Source organism: Nerophis lumbriciformis, linkage group LG23 (genome assembly GCF_033978685.3).
Source record: "Nerophis lumbriciformis linkage group LG23, RoL_Nlum_v2.1, whole genome shotgun sequence".
Lineage (NCBI taxonomy): Eukaryota > Metazoa > Chordata > Actinopteri > Syngnathiformes > Syngnathidae > Nerophis > Nerophis lumbriciformis.
This window is the reverse complement of record NC_084570.2, coordinates 10165361-10187574: the sequence shown is the minus strand read 5'-3', so window position 1 is coordinate 10187574 and position 22214 is coordinate 10165361. Positions and strand designations below refer to the sequence as shown.

At 38.0% G+C, this 22214-nt stretch overlaps 1 protein-coding gene across 1 annotated transcript in view; it reads right to left on the bottom strand.

Annotated features, from left to right (window-relative positions):
* Positions 1-18871, bottom strand: part of mcf2la (mcf.2 cell line derived transforming sequence-like a) — a 141944-nt gene extending 123073 nt beyond the window's left edge. The window contains exons 1-3 of the mRNA XM_072915865.1: positions 18744-18871; positions 14600-14713; positions 9778-9849 (exon numbers count right to left, since the gene is read on the bottom strand). Of these exons, the coding sequence (XP_072771966.1) occupies positions 9778-9849; positions 14600-14666 (139 nt within the window). The 5' untranslated portion in view covers positions 14667-14713; positions 18744-18871. The remainder of the gene's footprint in view (positions 1-9777; positions 9850-14599; positions 14714-18743) is intronic.
* Between the last annotated feature and the right edge of the window lie 3343 nt (positions 18872-22214).

Here is a 22214-nt window from a genome sequence, read left to right as displayed (position 1 = left end):
AATATTACGTCTCTAATGGCTATGCTGATGTTAGATAGCAGACAGCATCAAGAAATGATCTTGGATTGTGCTACGGACATGACGCTACTACCAAGAATGAATTGGGTCGGATGCAAGGAAAGGCGGCGGAATGTTTATTTCGAAGGAATTTTTGGACGAAAATCACGGAAAAAACTGATTGACAGTCAACAGTATAAATATGGAGGTGACATTGGGTCACAGCAGCAGTTAAAGTGTCTTTAGTGATCAAAGGTGAAAAGTGTCTACAGTGATGGTTCACAGTTCGGGGGTGGTCATGGTAGCTGTCTTTTGTTCAAAAAGACAAAAGTAAAACGAGGTGGGGGGAGCTAGCATTCACAAGTTAGCATTCACAAGCCTGATGGCCTGTGGGTAGAAACTGTTTGTCAGTCTCGTAGTCCTGGATTTCAGGCTCCTGTATCGTCTGCCTGATGGTAGGAGGCTGAAGAGACTGTGCTGGGGGTGTGTACTGTCCTTTATGATGTTGTGTCCTCTCCTGGTGGCCCTAGTAGAGTACATGTCCTGTAGTGAGGGGAAGGCTGCTCCTGATATGTACTGAGCAGTTTTAATCACTCGCTGGAGTGCCTTCCTGTCCTTAGCAGTGCAGTGTCCATACCAGACCGTGATCGAGCTGGTAAGGACACTCTCAACCGTACTTCTATAGAAGTTGCTGAGAATTTTGGGTGGCATGCCAAATTTTCTCAGCCTTCTTAGGAAGTACAGTCGCTGCTGGGCTTTCTTTATTGTTTGTTGGGTGTTGTGATCCCAGGTGAGGTCCTCGCTGATGTGGGTCCCGAGAAATTTAAAGGTTTTCACCCTGTCCACCTTTGTCCCCCCTATGTACAGAGGTGTGTAGTGTGTACTCCTTCTCCGTGGGTCAATAATCATCGCCTTGGTCTTGTCTGTGTTCAAGGAGAGATTATTAACCTGACACCAACGATGCCTCAACGGGGAAAGAAGTCAACACATCCCGTCCACACGTGGGCACCCATGCCAGCCAGCAAGCCAACGCCAGCCAGTCCTCACAGGTCCATCAGCACACAGCCACCAATCACAGCCTCCCGACCACTCTAACCCAACACAGCAACGCCGACCACTGGTAGCTACACACTAGAGATGCGCGGATAGGCAATTATTTAATCCGCAACCGCATCACAGAAGTCGTCATCCGTCATCCATCCGCCATCCACCCGAACCAACATTTTATCAAAACCACACCCGCCCGCCACCCGCCCGTTGTTATATATCTAATATAGACGATGCAAGGCATTAGTGAGGTTAGAAAGCTTTTGCCTGTTAAAGAAAGGAGACTGATCCAATGCAGCAGAGACATTCAATGCATGCCACGCATTATCTCTTGGCCACGCATTAGTGGCTAAGAGATATTAATGCGTGATATTATTTATCATTATTATAATATTATTGTCATTTCCATTAAGAAAGTGTTGACTATTGTTGCCAATGCCCTCAGACCAGGAGTGCGTTCCTCACACTTTGTGTGCGCAGTTGCAGCAAGCAGAACGAGGCTTTTAAGAAGTTAAAAAAATGTTTTAGAAAGACTAGGCCTACATTTTCGTTAGGTAAAAAAAATGTTCTGAATTTATTTCAATGAATATTAACGTTATAATGCTCAAATAGGGACGAGGACGGGGTGCACAGTGAAACAGTGAACAATTTCGCGACAAAGATGAACCTTTATTGATTGATCTGCAGCCATGACAAAATATCAGACAATCTCCATTGTCAACGACAGGCAGGAAAATAACGATAAACACATAGCCTATGTTGTAGGCATAGGCTCATACGTTTTTAAGTTGAAATAAAAAAATAAATAAAAAATGTGCCTCATAAGCCTTATGCTGTCAATCATGCGCACAAACTTAAATTATACAATAACATATGTATGTCATCTCTATTTAAACAAAAATAAATTAAATAAATAATAATAAATTACCTGCAACTTATTGGCCAAGGCAAATAGCTGAAGGGGGGAAATCAAACCCATCAGACTGCACTTTATCATCAAACTTGAATTATAATGAAAATAGACGGTCGCGACAAACAAAGCAGGCTAAATAGCCTTACATTGTCGCCAATCGGAGATGCGCTTCACTTGAAAGCGAGGCCAAATAATTATTCACACATAGTAGTATATCTCGAATAGAAAAACCCCACAATAAACAACGCAATTGCCTTAATTCCTTTGCATTGTAGTGCGCCTAAACAACACGTAACCATCAAAATTATTTAGCTGACCGAACTCAATATAGGTTAGACATGGGCTTATTTGGTATAGCCTATAGGTAACGTAGACTAATTCGTTTAACATATCCAACCGTATGTCTACTTACTTTTTTTTTTTGTTAGCACTATGCAGGAATAAAATGGCATCTACAGTGCCAGGATTCATGCGAGAGCGCCTGGCCTCTAAAATGCGCCCTGCTGCGCTGAGGGAGCGCTCACTTGCGCCACTTGTTGCTGGGACGCGGTGCCATCTTTTTCTTTTTTTCTTCTTCTTCGGTTGTGTTGTGTTGTGCTGCAGTGCCTGATGAATAATTGACTGTTTCAAAGAGTGCTGCTCGTTTTTCGTATGTGGGTAACAACATTTAACTATGTATATATATTTCCGAATTGGTTCAACCGCCAACCGCCCGCATCTATTTAAAATCTATTTTTACCCGCCCGACCCGCGGTTTATCCGCGGACTCCGCGGTTGTGTCCGCAAACCGCGCATCTTTACTACACACCCGTCGCCCATCTGCAGTACAAACGCCCGCAGCCGCCGACCTGAAGCAAAAGAGCGACCGAACTTGCAAATTGCTAACCCACCGACCTCAACCCTGTCCACCGCCCGGTCAATTGAGCAATTGGGTGCCTCTACACTTAAAGGAATACAACCGCAGGCTTGCACAATAACAAGGTACAGATTCATGAACCAAAGAAGTTGAACACCAACCTGAAATGGGATAATGGCCGCCGGTAAATGTGTTTCGGTTGAGCGGGCCAAAAGACACATTGTGAAGCAATTGATTCAACAGAGTTTGGACCTCTTGAATCACCTCCACCAGAGACATGGTCCCATCCAACTGATGTCATGCTAACCCTAACGACACTGTTGTGTGTGTTTATTTTACTTGATGTCTGTGCTGCTTTATCAGAGGAAGAGGGAGGAGAAGGGTGGTCTCGGACATAACCCCACCGCCCAACCCGCCGCGGCTCTCTCTCTTAAATGTGAAAAGTGGCCTCATTTATTTACAGCACACCCTTCGGGGTATGACTGAAAATTTAACACACATTCTCCATTTAAAAGTTATCTTTAACTTGCTGTGTCGACTCATATTTTAGAAAACGTACAGTAGAAAAAAAGAGGTCGAGTTACAGCTTGCATGCTTGTACCAGCAGAGCAACCTGTCGCACCACAGCTGTCAGATCATGAGGTCATCATATTTGTCCTCCGGATCTTCATTTAACGCGGATGCAAAGTGGAGGCCTTGTTATGTCAACATTTATTCAAAGAGGACTGCAGATGTCAATTCGGTGGATATTTTTGTTTCATGTTTAGGAGGTCATGTTTTCACCAGGGTTTGTTTGATGAATTTTAATTACATTTTCAGGCAATGGCCAAAAAAACTAAACAATTCCTCTGATTTACTATGAACAGAGGATTCTGGGAGAAGTTGTTCTTTTTCAGACCTGGCCAATGCTAAAGCAGCAGAAAAAAAAACACTCGTTTTCATTTGATGCTGTCACACATCACAACATTATTGGAAAGACTTTGAAACCACAATACCGCGGTATCTACAATATTACATCCCTACAAAGTAGCTATTGTGTTGCATGGCACAAGTCAAAATAAGCAATACTTATAACCCCTGTGGGAAATTAACAAGCATACAAGGTAAATTCAATATCATTATCCTATTATTATATTATTTTACCCTATCAACCCTGAGGGCCTCTGGCACTGGCCTTTTATCTTTACCAAATACCAGGCACACCTTTTTAATCCGTTTTTTTACTGATCATTTTGAACTCTTCTTGGGTTCCTAATTTTTTATTAATTTAATTTTCTATTTCATTTATTGCTGTTAAGTTAAAGTTAAAGTTAAAGTACCAATGATTGTCACACACACACTAGGTGTGGTGAAATTTGTCTTCTGCATTTGACCCATCCCCTTGATCACCCCCTGGGAGGTGAGGGGAGCAGTGGGCAGCAGCGGTGCCGCGCCCAGGAATCATTTTTGGTGATTTAACCCCCAATTCCAACCCTTGATGCTGAGTGCCAAGCAGGGAGGCAATGGGTCCCATTTTTTATAGTCTTTGGTATGACTCGGCCGGGGTTTGAACCCACAACCTACCAATCTCAGGGCGGACACTGAGTAGGTCATAGGCCACTGTTATTACTACTATTATTCACACTATTTGATATATTAATTATTGTATTTTACTTTATTTTTTACATATATTTCAAAATATGTTTTCTCTTACTCATTTAGATTACATTAGTTTTAGCTAGTGTGGATGCTTCCAGGGTGTACCCCCAACCGCCCGAATGCAGCTTAGATAGGCTCCAGCACCACCCGCGACCCCAAAAGGGACAAGCGGTAGGAAATGGATGGATGGATGGATGCTTCAAAGGTGGCGTTTTTCCTTAATCCTCAGTCCCATGCAATGTTTTGTAATTGTCAATATTGCTGATTATTAGCACAATCAATTAATTATTTGTGTATTTATTTAGCTTATATCTGTACCATCTAAGTTATTGGAGTACAATCCTTCCAGGATTTTGCAGGGTTTTTTTATTTTTCTATTGCAGCCTAAAATTCACAGTAGCTTTTTCAGAAAGTTGCGGCAAACGTTGAAATGTTTTGAAGCTTATCTTTTTTAGTAACTTTGAATCAGCTCGTGATTTTATAAAATGTGTTAATGTTTTAAGAGTTCCTTGTAACCTTGACCTCAAAAAGCACATCATTTTAACAAATATTGGAAAACAAATACTGTATAGAACTTTTTACCGCACATAATTAAAAACAGAACCATGAAATGAGCTACAAACTTTGTAGATTGCAGTCATGTGGGAAACCCGTGTTTGTACTTTTTTCCATTATTTCCTAAAGCATATCGATTGAGTTTGTACATTTAGGCGGGAGCTTTGCATAAAGGGTTGATCGATATATCGATAAATTGATTTATATTCCTAAGGTTAAAAAATGTAGATCTGTGCTCAGATAATTGGCCTTCCAGAAGATTTGAAATAGATCTAACATCGCTTTAAAAAGGTAACATAATGGATTTTATCGATACTAGAAAATAAAATATTGGCTTGTTGTTTTTAGCACTTTTAAATAAGTGAAGTGAATTGAATTATATTTATATAGCGCTTTTCTCTAGTGACTCAAAGCGCTTTACATAGTGAAAACCCAATATCTAAGTTACATTTAAACCAGTGTGGGTGGCACTGGGAGCAGGTGGGTAAAGTGTCTTGCCCAAGGACACAACGGCAGTGACTAGGATGGCGGAAGCGGGGATCGAACCTCCAACCTTCAGGTTGATGGCACGGCCACTCTACCAACCGAGCTATACCGCCCCACAAATAAAGACGTCACAGAGGTCTCCGAGTAAACATTATTTTCCTCAACTTCTTGTGCAGAGCTCAAAGGACATACTCAGAAAAAGTTTATTAAATCGGGCGCCCTTAATAGAGCTGAGAGAGCGCAGCAATTTCGGACGTTCTGACCCAGCTACGCTAGAGTCCTTCTTTGAGTTAGCATGCTATGCTAACCAGATGCTCCGACCGTTGCAGACGGGGGAGGCAACAGACGACAACAAGCCGAAGCAAAAGGGGAGGAGCTGACCATGGTTAGCAAAGTAAGGCTAACTCTCCCAGTTATACTACTGGCAAATGTTCAGTATCTGGAAAATATGATGGAGAAACTTCAACTTCAGGAAGGTCTGTCCTCGTTCAACAAGCATGGTGCACTGTAGGTGATTTCAAACTTCTGCTCGCAAAATGTGGAATATCTGACTTTGAAGTTAAGGCCATGTTATCTTCCTAGAGAACGGCAATGTACTATTGTCAGTGTTGTGTACATCCCCCCCTACGCTAGGGAGGAGGCTGCACTGAAAGAAATGCATCACATGATCAATGATCATGATCAATTACAAGAAATTACAGTCCAGTACACGATATTTACTGTATTTCACAGTCCCACCTCTTTGAATTTTTGGCTAAAATGTTACTGAATCGATTTCAACTCACTGAATCGTATTGTTCTAATTCAGTGGTTCTTAACCTTGTTGGAGGTACCGAACCCCACCAGTTTCATATGCGCATTCACCGAACCCTCCTTTTTTTTCCAAATTCAAGACAAAGTTATCATATGTTTTTGGTAACACTTTAGTATGGGGAACATATTCTAAGTAACAAAGACTTAATTTAGAGTTATTTGGTTAGGGTTCGGGTTAGGGTTACTGGTGCACAAAATGAACCGTGCATGAACATCACCTTGTTCAAACAACAAACTCACAACAAATTACACACCTGCAAATCAGTCTGACTTCTGCTGTTGCCGTATCCGTAATACGCCGATAGGGAGAAGTTTTTATTCACACGATGAGTCGGGTGTGTTTTGACCTCCGCTGAACCCCTGAGCCCGACTCACCGAACCCCTAGGGTTCGATCGAACCCAGGTTAAGAACCACTGTTCTAATTAAACTAACATCGTCCCTGAATCGTATCGGAAACCTCCTAGAATCTGGTCACATCTAGTTCTAGTGTTTCTTATGTTTAGTTCTTATTTCCAGGTTAGCGCTCTTATTTTGTGTTCCCGCCTCCTGTTTGGTGTGTGTTGTCTTACAGTGACTTCACCCAATACTTGCCAACCTTGAGACCTCCGAATTCGGGAGATAGGGGGGGTGTATATATATTTTCAAGTATTTCTTTATATATATATATATATATATATATATATAAATAATTTGTTCATGAATGAGTATATCCGTTCATCCACCGTGTTCAATGGAGAAGTCTGATCTACAAAATTTGCAGGCAGCATACCCCTTCCCGTTCGAGCTGTCCTGGATGAACTGAAATAATTTTTTCCAATCATTTTGGAACTTGCAAGCATACTTCTTCTTCTTACTCGTCGTCGCCATGTCTCTTCTTCGTTCTTCTGCTTCGTCTCTGTTATGTTTTTGGACATTACTACTTGCCGTAGTTTTGAAGCAATGCATGATTGGAATCCGGATGTTGTGTGTCAGTGTATTAACGTGCCGGCTGGAATAAACACACGCTGAGAAATAGCTCCGTGCCTGCCTACTTTATGGGTTATAGATAAACCTATGGATAACGGAGACATATATAATAGTCTCCTTTTCAGGTGAGAGAGGACGCTAAAGGCAGTGCCTTTAAGGCACGCCCACAATATTGTTGTCCGGGTGGAAATCGGGAGAAATTTGGGAGAATGGTTGCCCTGGGAGATTTTCGGGAGGGGCACTGAAAATCGGGAGGGTTGGCAAGTATACTTCATCCCAGTTTTCTGAGCGCTGTTTTTCCACCCCTTGCCTATGATTAGCGATTAGTTATTGGCAGCAAGTGAGAACAATAATCAGAGGGCTTCTTGTACCGGTCCTACATCTCCAGTCTTTGCGGGATCAATGTTCACTACATGCGACAGTTTGCGCTGTTACTAACTACAGTGAAACCTCGATTTGTGAACCCCTAAATATGCAGTCAGATCTCTAAACTCCAGCATGTGGGCCTTTTCTATGTTTTTTCACGTTTTGCCAATTTATTAAGACTCCCAAATACTCGACAGACCACAGTGGAGTTAAAAAAAATAATAAAAAAAGACTATTTGGCACTCACAAGCATGACCACAGCACAGTAAGTTTTAATTGTGATGAAGCTGGTCTTATGTTAGAAAAGATGCCAGAACAGAATTATATCACAGGGGAGGAGAAGACACCATCTCCTCTTTCGTTCTCGAGCAGCCCCTCACTCTTCTAAAGCACAAACACACAGACTGATACAGCTCCCCTCTACGTCCCACAGGGTTGCGTTGTATCACCAACACTGTTTACATTGTACACCAATGATTGTAGGACTGTGCACCCTAACAATTATATGGTGAAATTTGCGGACGATACCGTGCTCCTAAGCCTTCTACACAAGGATACGGACCCCTCTGTGTACCAAGACGAGATAGACCTATTTATTAAGTGGTGTGATACCAACCATCTTATTCTAAATGTGACCAAGACACAGGAAATGGTTTTGGATCCGAGGAAAGTGACTGACCATGAGCCAGTGGTCATCAAAAATCAGGAAATCACCCAGGTATCCTCATATAAATATTTAGGGGTTCATATTGATAATCTTCTCTGCTGAAAGACACATATTGACAAACTGTGCAATAGACTGCAACAGAGGCTATATTTTTTGCGAAGATTAAGATTGTACGGCGTAAGCAGCCACATCATGATGATTTTCTACCGTGCCATTGTAGAGAGCATCATTAGATACGGGATCACCTCATGGTTTGGCAACCTAACCGTTAAGCTAAAAAGCAAACTGGCCGGCATGCATAAAACGGCAATGAAAATCGTAGGGAGGAAAGAATATGAGCCTATACAGAGCATCTATGAGCAGGCAGTTAGGAAAAAAGCTAAGGAAATTATTTCCAACTCACAACACCCACTCTTCTCTGAATATGGAACCCTGCCATCAGGGAGAAGACTCCGGGTCCCACTGTGCAAATCTAACCGCCTTAAATTATCATTTGTCCCAGCCTCCATTAAGCTGACCAACAATGTGCAATGGAATGTTAATACATAGGTTAGCACTTTTTTAGCACATAGCACTTTGGCACATAGCACTTTAGAACTAAGCACTTTAGCACACAGCACTTTATCCATGAGCTCTAGTGCAATGCACACTGGTACTTTATCTTTATCTCCAAACTGTAGATTTTATCCCCACATCAAAGTGCCACCTATGTCTATCAAGCTCCATGTTCTGATGTTTAAATGTTAGTTGTCTGGTTGTGGTTGTGTCTGTGCTTGTGTTTTTGTTCTGTTGTTTTTGGGTATGTTAAGAAAGCAATGATGCACTGTGCCCAAGACAAATTTCCCCGCGGGGACAATAAAGTTGAACCTTGAACCATGTATTTTTCCCAGTTCCTTTTCCCTCCTTCTGTCTGCTCCTTTCTTGTCAGTTCTCTGCCGTTGTTAATGTGTGTGCATTTTTTTAATGTTTATTATTGTAGAAATATGGTTGTTAAAATTAAGGATTTGTGTGCTTTTGTCTGTGGAAGGGCACTATAGTGACTTCTGTGTGTGTGTGCGTGGTAGCAAAGCAGAGCATACAACAGCCTGTTTTGACTTTTATTACGCAGAAAGTTGATCCATAACCCTCCTATTTTTGTTAGATATACAGAACTGTATATCACTTAATATTGTGCTCAAAGCGTACAAACCTTCACTGAAGTAGGGGCTTTTGTCGAGGCTGAAACCTATTATTCATATTTACATTGCTTATGTGGAACTCTGCTTTACTATAAAGAAGTTTTCTATTCACGAACCATGTTCGAGAACCAATTAAGTTTGTAAATCAAGGTTCCACTGTATATGCTATGGTTTTCTTTTCATTTGCTCTCTGTGCTTGGAGAGTTACGTTTTCACCGTAAGCAGCGTGTGCACTTCCATCGGTGCGTTTCCAAGTTTTGGTGTCCTGTTCATGGAATTAAATGCTGATTTTACCTGCAAGCTGCCTGCTGTCATCCGCATCATTCGGAATCACCGCCAACCCAACCAAATTGCAACAGAATGGACCTGTCACACAAAATAAGAGCGCTAACACGGAAATAAAGAACTAAACACAAGAAAACTATAACAAAACTACACTGAACAAATATATAAACGCAACACTTGTTTTTGCTCCATGTTCCAAGATCTAAAACTTTTACTATATACACTAAATACCTATTCCTCTCAAATATTGTTCACAAATTTGTCTAAATCGGTCTAAGTGAGCATTTTATTCTTTGCCAAGATAATTCATCCCACCTCACAGGTGTGGCATATCAAGATGCTGATTAAACAGCACAGGTGTGCCTTAGGCTGCCCACGGTAAAAGGTCACTCTGAAACGTGCAGTTTTATCACACAGCACAATGCCACAGATGTTGCAAGTTTTGCGGGAGCGTGCAGTTGGCATGCTGACTGCAGGGATTCTCCTCAGAGCTGTTGCCGGTGCATTAAATGTTAATTTCTCTACAATAGGCTGTCTCTAAAGGCAGTTCAAAGAATTTGGCAGTACATCCAACCGGTCTCACAACCGCAGACCACGTGTAACCACACCAGCTCAGGACCTTCACATCCAGCAGGTGTACCTCCAAGATCTTTGGAGACCAGCCACCCGGGCAGCTGATGCAACAATTGGTTTGCATAACCAAAGAATGTCTGCACAAACTGTGAGAAACCGTTTCAGGGAAGCTCATCTGCATGCTCGTCGTCCTCATCGGGATCTCGATGTCTCTGTGTTTGTTCATTATACGTGATTTTTTTCATGTTCAATTTTAAAATGTTAATTTTTTTTACAGGTATACGATACACTGGCAGTTATTTGACAATGACAGAAAGTCAAACAGGACATAAAACCATTTAAGATTTCTTGTTTTCCCCTTATTTGTTCAAATCTCTTTTAGCAATGGTTCTCAAACTTTTTTACGGAGTACCACCTCAGAGCATGGCTCTCCAAGTACCACTATCATGACTGACATTAAAATACAGTAGCATAGTAGGCCTCAGTATTCATTAAAACAAGGCAGAGGCGCCTTGTGTGAGGTAAACATCTGTTTTGTTCAGGCGAGAACACACAGAAACTAATACAAACAATAACAGAAGAAATAAATAAAATTGACCATTTGTTTGATAAAAACAGACTCTTTGAATCTCAATAAAATTAAAATAATGAAATTCGGTAACAGCAGAAGAGAAAGTCAAACAAATACAAAAAGACAGAGAATGAGTAAAATGAACCATATATATATATATATATATATATATATATATATATATATATATATATATATATATATACACACATATTGATTGAAACTTATTTGTAGATTGCACAGTTCAGTACATATTCCGTACAATTGACCACTAAATGGTAACACCCGAATAAATTTTTCAACTTGTTTAAGTCGGGGTCCACTTAATCAATTCATGGTATAAATATATACTATCATCATAATACAGTTATCACACAAGTGAATCATCAGAGTATATACATTGAATTATTTACATTATTTACTAGGGGTGTGGGAAAAAATCGATTTGAATTCGAATCGCGATTCTCACGTTGTGCGATTCAGAATCGATTCTCATTTTTAAAAAAATCTATTTTTTTAATTTTTATTTTATTTTATTTCATTTTTATTTTTATTTTTTATTTTTATTAATCAATCCAACAAAACAATACACAGCAGTACCATAACAATGCAATCCAATTCCAAAACCAAACCCGACCCAGCAACACTCAGAACTGCAATAAACAGAGCAATTGAGAGGAGACACAAACACGACACAGAACAAACCAAAAGTAGTGAAACAAAAATGAATATTATCAACAACAGTATCAATATTAGTTACAATAGCAGTGATTAAAAATCCCTCATTGACATTATCATTAGACATTTATAAAAAAAAAATTAAAAAAAAGAACAGTGTCACAGTGGCTTACACTTGCATCGCATCTCATAAGCTTGACAACACACTGTGTCCAATATTTTCACAAAGATAAAATAAGTCATATTTTTGGTTCATTTAATAGTTAAAACTAAGTTACATTATTGCCATCAGTTGATAAAACAATGTCCTTTACAATTATAAAAGCTTTTTACAAAAATCTACTACTCTGCTTGTATGTCAGCAGACTGGGGTAGATCCTGCTGAAATCCTATGTATTGAAAGAATAGAGAATCGTTTTGAATCGGGAAAAAAATCGTTTTTGAATCGAGAATCGTGTTGAATTGAAAAAAAATAAATCGATTTTGAATTGAATCGTGACCCCAAGAATCGATATTGAATCGAATCGTGGGACACCCGAAGATTCACAGCCCTATTATATACAATCCGGGGGGTGGGATGAGGAGGGTTTGGTTGATATCAGCACTTCAGTCATCAACAATTGCATCATCAGAGAAATGGGTATTGAAACAGTGTAGGTCTGACTTGGTAGGATATGTACAGCGAGCAGAGAACATAGTGAGTTCAGATAGCATAAGAACAAGTATATACATTAGAAATACATCTGATTATTTACATTTGGTTATTTACAATCCGGGGAGGTGGGATGTGGAAGGGGGAGGGTGTTAGTCAAGGGTTGAAGTTGCCTCGAGGTGTTTTAGTGCGGTTTTGAAGGAGGATAGAGATGCACTTTCTTTTACACCTGTTGGGAGTGCATCCCATATTGATGTGGCATAGAAGGAGAATGAGTTTAGACCTTTGTTAGATCGGAATCTGGGTTTAACGTGGTTTGTGGAACTCCCCCTGGTGTTGTGTTTATGGAGGTCATTTACGTTAAGGAAGTAGTTTGACACGTACTTCGGTATCAGGGAGGTGTGGCGGATTTTATAGACTAGGCTCAGTGCAAGTAGTTTTACTCTGTCCTCTACCCATATACACATATATATACACATACATACATAAATAAATAAATAAATAAATGTTGTTGTTTTTCTATAGGAATCCATTTTTAAAAAGTAGTTTTTAGGCCATCTCCATGCAACCAGAAGGAGTTTTTATAACCTTTAAAGGCCTACTGAAACCCACTACTATCGACCACGCGGTCTGATAGTTTATATATCAATGATGAAATCTTAACATTGCAACACATGCCAATACGGCCGGGTTAGCTTACTAAAGTGCAATTTTTTAATTTTGTGCGAAATATCCTGCTGAAAACGTCTCGGTATGATGACGCCTGCGCGTGACGTCACGGATTGTAGAGGACATTTTGGGACAGCATGGTGGCCAGCTATTAAGTCGTCTGTTTTCATCGCAAAATTCCACAGTAATCTGGACATCTGTGTTGGTGAATCTTTTGCAATTTGTTCGATGAACAATGGAGACAGCAAAGGAGAAAGCTGTAGGTGGGAAGCGGTGTATTGCGGCAGGTGTTGTGCCGGATAACGCACCCCCGCCGTAGAATGCACCCCCTGACTGTTGTGCCGGATAACACAACCGGTGTTTCATTGTTTACATTCCCGAAAGATGACAGTCAAGCTTTATCATTGGCCTGTGGAGAACTGGGACAACAGAGACTCTTACCAGGAGGACTTTGAGTTGGATACGCAGACGCGGTACCGTGAGTACGCATGCAGCTGCGGCTTCCAAACATTTGATCGCTTGCCCGTACGTGCGTGCTACTATGTGCATGTCACGCACGTAACTTTGGGGACTTTGGGGGAAATATATGTGCTGTATGAACTTTGGGGAGGTGAACGGTACTTTGGGCTGTGGGATTGAGTGTGTTGTGCAGGTGTTTGAGTTGTATTGGCGGGTTATATGGAAGGGAGGGGGGAGGTGTTTGTTATGCGGGATTAATTTGTGGCATATTAAATATAAGCCTGGTTGTGTTGTGGCTAATAGAGTATATATATATATGTCTTGTGTTTATTTACTGTTTTAGTCATTCCCAGCTGAATATCAGGTCCGACCCGCCTCTCACAGCATCTTCCCTATCTGAATCGCTCCCACTGCCCTCTAGTCCTTCACTCTCACTTTCCTCATCCACAAATCTTTCATCCTCGCTCAAATTAATGGGGAAATTGTTGCTTTCTCGGTCCGAATCGCTCTCGCTGCTGGTGGCCATGATTGTAAACAATGTGCAGATGTGAGGAGCTCCACAATCTGTGACGTCACGCTACTCGTCTGCTACTTCCGGTACAGGCGAGGCTTTTTTATCAGCGACCAAAAGTTGCAAAATTTATCGTCGATGTTCTCTACTAAATCCTTTCAGCAAAAATATGGCAATATCGCGAAATGATCAAGTATGACACATAGAATGGACCTGCTATCCCCGTTTAAATAAGAAAATCGCATTTCAGTAGGCCTTTAAGCAGTCTTGAAAAAGTTTCATTATAATTATTATACCAAATACATTGCGAGAATTTGTTTGAATTGAGAATCGTTTCTGAATCGAATCGTAACCCCAGAAATCAGATTGAATCGTTGGGCGCCCAGGGATTCACACCGGTAATCAAGAATCTTTGAAGTCTTGGAAGTCTGAATTTGGTGTGTACGGGCAAGTGTGCGTGAAAAAACATTTGTCGCAGAGAAGCAAAATAATGGTAATTCATATTTTGTGTGCATCCCTACTATTTTTGTTCATTTATATCTGGCGATGACACGGTGTGACAGGCAAAACAATGAAATGCTTCATTGACCGGTGCATCCACCTGTTGTCATTCATACATTAGTTCGCTTGTTTGGACTTGACAAAAAAGGTAGTAACTTTTGACCTGAGCTGTATTACTTTGATGGTTACCAGAATATAATAAGCAAAGGTTTCCTACCACTGACTGCTGACAGCACCTCCAACGTTTGCTCCAGCTCGTCTTCTACAGACAGCCTTACGCCCATCCTGGTGAGGAGAAAAAGGCCAAGACCCCGAGCGTGACCGTCTTACCCTGGAAGAAGCAAACCGCATCGCTGAACACGACTGCAAGAGAGCCCAAACTAATTCAAGAATCAAATCAGCCAACACATGAGGCGACATGTTTTTCTTTACTCGTCCAAGAACAATCAAATAAGAGGTTGTCAAAAAATTCCTGGTCCAATTACCAGTTTGTTCACAGTGGCTCCTTTCATGGATTTTAACAATAGAGCAGCATGGCTTCCAGTCATAAGGACAGAGATCTTGTGATGGGCCAGACTAAATAAAGACCAAGGCCAAGTCCACATGCAGCACAATGTGACACTGGGAACCCACGTTTACATCATGGGAGGGCAAGTCCAAACTGAATTGATGTTTTTACAAATGTGGAACACAAGCTTTCCATTACTTCGAAGCCTGGACTTGCCTGTTTAAACAGAAAATGGGCGTTAATGCTACAATAAAATGTGTAATCTTAGAAGGCCGTACAGTTAAAGTGGATAAACCACAGGTGTCAAACTCAAGGCCAGATCTGGCCCGCGACATCATTTTATCTGGCCCGCAAACACCTGGAAATGATAAGTGTCAATAAAGTACTTAATATTTTCTCACTAAATGTAATTGCTTTTTTTCCTTTTTGACAGAAAAAATATATGTACTGCTTGAAATTGCATACATCAGTGTTGGCGTTAACACACTTTTTGTGTCTTTTTACGCATTGAAAACAGAAAGGATGCGCAATTCCAGAAGCCCACGCAGATTTTATTTTTTTTACCACGCAGTTTGCTTGTTTTTTTAAATTTTTCCATTATCGCTTTCCGCCGGTGATTTGTTTTGTTTATATTTGCCGGGTCAAATTTCCGTCCCCTTGCTTTTTATCGATAGACTTATCAGATTTTATTTTTTAATAATCTATAGCAGGGGTGTCAAAAGTGCTGGCAGCTAATGTTTTAAAGGCCCACGGCACATTCTAAAAATACTATTGAAATAAACAAAAACATAAAAGTGGAATAAATAAGCTTACAAGTGAAATGTAATTTATAAAAAGTTGCAATGTTGACTAATAAAACAGAGCTATTTTTTTTTCTTTAAAACAGTCATTGCTCAAAACATAATATTGAATAAAAATCAATGTTTTTTTATGAATTATTGACCTATCCAAGGCGCTGATTACTTCACATCAAATATTCCACTTTGAAAAATATTTTTTGTAGAAGATTTTGCATATTTTGTGCCATTAAAAAAACTGTTTTCTTTGACAAAAAGGGAAGAAAAACAAACCAATAAAAACAACATAAAAAACATAAAACAAAACTTAGAATCAACAGATGGATCTGAAGTTGATGTAGACTCTAGATATTTAAGCGTTAAATAAATAATGTATGTATGCCCTGGCACACCATTATCATTTCATGACCGAAGCAAAAAACTTTTTACACTTTTATATTGAAATAAATACACCTACAACTTATTAAATACAAATATAGAAAAAAACAATGGCAGCGGTAGGGTTTAGATCCATGAAGGAAAGAAAGTGAATGAATGTTCATAACTGAATACATTTATATATGCATAAAAAATGTGTTTTCTTTTGTATTATTTTTTTAATAAATTAAGTAACATTTATGACAACCTTTTTCCTAAACCCAATATAGAATGTGAGATATAACAGGATAATGCATACATTTATCATTTGTTTTCAAAACACTTACAAAAAAGTGGGACCCCAAAAATTTAATGTGGGACCCCATTTTTATGACTTGATGGGGTCCCTGGGCCCCCATTTTGAAAATTCCTAGCGCCAACACTGATACATTTTAAACTTTAAAAGTATCTAATATTGCAACAAATATTACAGTATATTATCATACTTTCCAAACATGTTTTTGTCTAAATAAAAATACATAAAAATACTTTACAGCAAACTACCCATCAAATTAATAAAAATGACAATACATTTTACGTTGTTCTTTACAGCATATTACTTTAAATTGAAAAAAAACCTACTACTGTTTTTTACGTTAAAATTCTGTTGACTGACCTGCCAGTTTTTGACTGTAAAATCTACGGTTGTTGTTTTTAACGGTGTATTACAGTAAATGGAATTGTTTTTAACGGTACAAAAACTGGCAGCTAAGTTGCCAGAATAAAAAAAAAAACTTTCCTCCAGAACATCTTATCTTTGTCCATGTGATGTCAGATGAAACAAAAATTCAGCTGTTTGGCCACAATACGGGCTTCACGGTGGCAGAGGGGTTAGTGCATCTGCCTCACAATACGAAGGTCCTGAGTAGTCTTGGGTTCAATCCCGGGCTCGGGATCTTTCTGTGTGGAGTTTGCATGTTCTCCCCATGACTGCGTGGGTTCCCTCCAGGTACTCCGGCTTCCTCCCACCTCCAAAGACATGCACCTGGGGATAAGTTGATTGGCAACACTAAATTGGCCCTAGTGTGTGGATGTGAGTGTGAATGTTGTCTGTCTTTCTGTGTTGGCCCTGCGATGAGGTGGCGACTTGTCCAGGGTGTACCCCGCCTTCCGCCCGATTGTAGCTGAGATAGGCTCCAGCGCCCCCCGCGACCCCAAAGGGAATAAGCGGTAGAAAATGGATGGATGGATGGCCACAATACCCAGCAATATGTTTGGAGGAGAAAAGGTGAGGTCTTTAATTCCAGGAACACCACTCCTACCGTCAAGCATGGTGGTGGTAGTATTATGCTCTGGGCCTGTTTTGCTGCCAATGGAACTGCTGCTTTACAGAGAGTAAATGGGACAATGAAAAAGGAGGATTACCTCCAAATTCTTCAGGACAACCTGAAATCATCAGCCCGGAGGTTGGGTCTTGGGCGCAGTTGGCTGTTCCAACAGGACAATGACCCAAACATGCGTCAAAAGTGGTAAAGGAATGGCTAAATCAGGCTGGAATTAAGGTTTTAGAATGTCCTTCCCAAAGTCCTGACTTAAACGTGTGGATAATGCTGAAGAAACAAGTCCATGTCAGAAAACCAACACATTTAGCTGAACTGCACCAATTTTGTCAAGAGGAGTGGTCAAAAACTCAAGCAGAAGCTTGTGGATGGCTACCAAAAGCACCTTATTGCAGTGAAACTTGCCAAGGGACATGTAACCAAATATTAACATTGCTGTATGTATACTTTTGACCCAGCAGATTTGGTCACATTTTCAGTAGACTCATAATAAATTCCTAAAAGAACCAAACTTCATGAATGTTTTTTGTCACCAACAAGTGTGTGCTCCAATCACTCTATCACAAAAAAATAGTTGTAGAAATGATTGGAAACTCAAGACAGCCATGACATTATGTTCTTTACAAGAGTATGTCAACTTTTGACCACGACTGTACCTGCCATGTGGCCCTTAATGAAAACCAGTTTGACATCCGTGGTATAAACAATTGCTTCACACTTTCCAGCCACATAACTAAATAAAAACATTTTAAAAATTCAGACACAAAGAGCTATCTTAATGATATTTAGACAACCGTGAGTTAAACAATTAGTAGCCCCGGTGACAGGCAGTGACAGTCAAGCGTCCCCCTTATAAGCATTATTCACCAAAACCAGTTTGTACTAATTAGAAAATGCCTACCGGTAAAATGTTGACGTCGCAATGACGCGTCAAAATGTACAGAATGTATTTGAACTCCTCCCCGCCAAACGAAAGCACGGACAGCTCTTTGTTTAATCACGTGCTGAGTTCACGGCCCTCCAAAAAAGTTGTGTCACAACCCAACAGGTGTTCGTAGCATACCCTAATGACAATATCGGACAATTAACTTTTTATTTATTTAAATTTAATTTTAACCTTTTATTCGGCTTACTTCCGTATTAAAGGGTTGTTGAATACACACGATGAACGGGGGGGGGGAATATAAGAGATAATATTTGAAGTCTTTGAGTACGCACCGTCATGATAAGCGCTAACAATAGTGTCACCGATAGGTGGCGATACAACATTTTTAAATAAACACCGATGACGAAGACGGATAAATCAGCATAAAAATACATTTTCACATTTTTATAGACGAAATGAAACATTACACATACCTGACTGCAAAAACAGTTATTTGGTCCAAAAAAACAAACAATGACCGTGCAGACTATGTGGGGAATTAATAGAAAAGACTTAGTGGCACCTAGTGGTAGAATTAAGTGAGTACAGAGAATTTTATAATTAATACAAACCCGTATCTACATTTTTAACACTGATATATTTAGGAATTGAAATGTCTTGGGGTGCATGTTTTCTCTGGGAATCGTATCTGAAAGTAAAGCGACTTTAATAAGAGTGTGTCGCAGGACTATGACGTCATCGCTGGCAAACTTTAATCTTTAATTTAGCACAATATTGAAAAAAAATTGGAAAAGGAATTTTACCTTTGCAACCTCATTATACTATTGGCTAAGTTTTATATTCATACATGTAAGTTTCTCAATACCCGGCCTGTTTTTTGTGCCTTTAAAAAAGATTTAAAACCCTACATTAAAACACTCTCTACCTCTAACAACCAAAAAGCCGTGAAAACGATGATGCTGTGCTCCAAATTTAAGTTATTTACTGAGATTGAGGGAGCCTATGGCTTTGCACTTTATTATATAAATATATTTTTTGCACTCTATTTTATAGTTACTTTGAATTTACAACTCCCTGGCGCTGTTTTTTTTACTGTTTTTATACTGTTTTGTGCTGTTTTTGTACTTACTTTGATTATTATTTTCAACTGTTTGTAAATGTTGAAATTAATAAATAAAGGTTTATAAAAAAAATTTAAATTAAAAAAATTTAAAATAAAAATTTTGCACAATATTCAAAAACCTGTGAAAACGATGATGCTGTGTTCTAAATTTAAGTTATTTACTGAGATTGAGTGAGCCTATGGCTTGCACTTTATTTATTATATAAATATATTTTTTGCATTCTATTTTAGTTACTTTGAATTTACAACCCCCTGGCGCTGTTTTTATACTGTTTTGTACTGTTTTTGTACTTACTTTGATTATTATTTTCAACTATTTGTAAATGTTGAAATTTATAAATAAAGGTTTATAAAAAAAAATTAAAAAAATTAAAAATTGAAATTTAGCACAATATTCAATACCCGACCTGTTTTTTTTGTGCCTTTAAAGAATAATTAAAACGCTTTCTACCTCTAACAACCAAAAAGCCGTGAAAACGATGATGCTGTGCTCCAAATTTAAGTTATTTACTGAGATTGAGGGAGCCTATGGCTTTGCACTTTATTATATAAATATATTTTTTGCACTCTATTTTATAGTTACCGGGTACTTTGAATTTACAACTCCCTGGCGCTGTTTTTTTTTTTACTGTTTTTATACTGTTTTGTGCTGTTTTTGTACTTACTTTGATTATTATTTTCAACTGTTTGTAAATGTTGAAATTAATAAATAAAGGTTTATAAAAAAAATTAAAATTAAAAAAATTTAAAATAAAAATTTTGCACAATATTCAAAAAGCTGTGAAAACGATGATGCTGTGTTCCAAATTTAAGTTATTTACTGAGATTGAGTGAGCCTATGGCTTTGCACTTTATTTATTATATAAATATATTTTTTGCATTCTATTTTAGTTACTTTGAATTTACAACCCCCTGGCGCTGTTTTTATACTGTTTTGTACTGTTTTTGTACTTACTTTGATTATTATTTTCAACTGTTTTTAAATGTTTAAATTTATAAATAAAGGTTTATAAAAAATAAAATTAAAATAAAATTAAAATTTAGCACAAAATTCAATACCCGACCTGTTTTTTGTGCCTTTAAAGAATAATTAGAACTTTATTTTAAAACACTCTCTAACTTTAACAACCAAAAACCTGTGAAAACGATGATGCTGTGTTCCAAATTTAAGTTATTTACTGAGATTGAGTGAGCCTATGGCTTGCACTTTATTTATTATATAAATATATTTTTTGCATTCTATTTTAGTTACTTTGAATTTACAACCCCCTGGCGCTGTTTTTATACTGTTTTGTACTGTTTTTGTACTTACTTTGATTATTATTTTCAACTATTTGTAAATGTTGAAATTTATAAATAAAGGTTTATTAAAAAAAATTAAAAAAATTAAAAATTGAAATTTAGCACAATATTCAATACCCGACCCGTTTTTTTGTGCCTTTAAAGAATAATTAGAACTTTACTTTAAAACGCTTTCTACCTCTAACAACCAAAAAGCTGTGAAAACGATGATGCTGTGTTCCAAATTTAAGTTATTTACTGAGATTGAGTGAGCCTATGGCTTTGCACTTTATTTATTATATAAATATATTTTTTGCATTCTATTTTAGTTACTTTGAATTTACAACCCCCTGGCGCTGTTTTTATACTGTTTTGTACTGTTTTTGTACTTACTTTGATTATTATTTTCAACTGTTTTTAAATGTTTAAATTTATAAATAAAGGTTTATAAAAAATAAAATTAAAATTAAATTAAAATTTAGCACAAAATTCAATACCCGACCTGTTTTTTGTGCCTTTAAAGAATAGTTAGAACTTTATTTTAAAACACTCTCTAACTTTAACAACCAAAAACCTGTGAAAACGATGATGCTGTGTTCCAAATTTAAGTTATTTACTGAGATTGAGTGAGCCTATGGCTTTGCACTTTATTTATTATATAAATATATTTTTTGCATTCTATTTTAGTTACTTTGAATTTACAACCCCCTGGCGCTGTTTTTATACTGTTTTGTACTGTTTTTGTACTTACTTTGATTATTATTTTCAACTGTTTTTAAATGTTTAAATTTATAAATAAAGGTTTATAAAAAATAAAATTAAAATTAAATTAAAATTTAGCACAAAATTCAATACCCGACCCGTTTTTTGTGCCTTTAAAGAATAATTAGAACTTTATTTTAAAACACTCTCTAACTTTAACAACCAAAAACCTGTGAAAACGATGATGCTGTGTTCCAAATTTAAGTTATTTACTGAGATTGAGTGAGCCTATGGCTTTGCACTTTATTTATTATATAAATATATTTTTTGCATTCTATTTTAGTTACTTTGAATTTACAACCCCCTGGCGCTGTTTTTATACTGTTTTTGTACTTACTTTGATTATTATTTTCAACTGTTTTTAAATGTTGAAATTTATAAATAAAGGTTTATAAAAAAAAATAAAAAAAATAAAAATTTAAATTTAGCACAATATTCAATACTCGACCTGTTTTTTTTGTGCCTTTAAAGAATAATTAGAACTTTACTTTAAAACGCTTTCTACTTCTAACAACCAAAAAGCTGTGAAAACTGTGATGCTGTGCTCTAAATTTGGATTATTTACGGAACTTGTGTGAGCCTATGGCTTTACATTTTGCTACATATATATTTATTTTGCATTCTACTTTAGTTACTTTATTGAGTTTACAACCTCCTGGCACTTTTTTGTACTGTTTCTGTACTTGTTTTGATTATTATTATTTATGTGCTTGTATCTAAATGTTGCATATTATAAATAAAGATTTATAAAAATAAAAAACAAAATTAAAAAAAAATA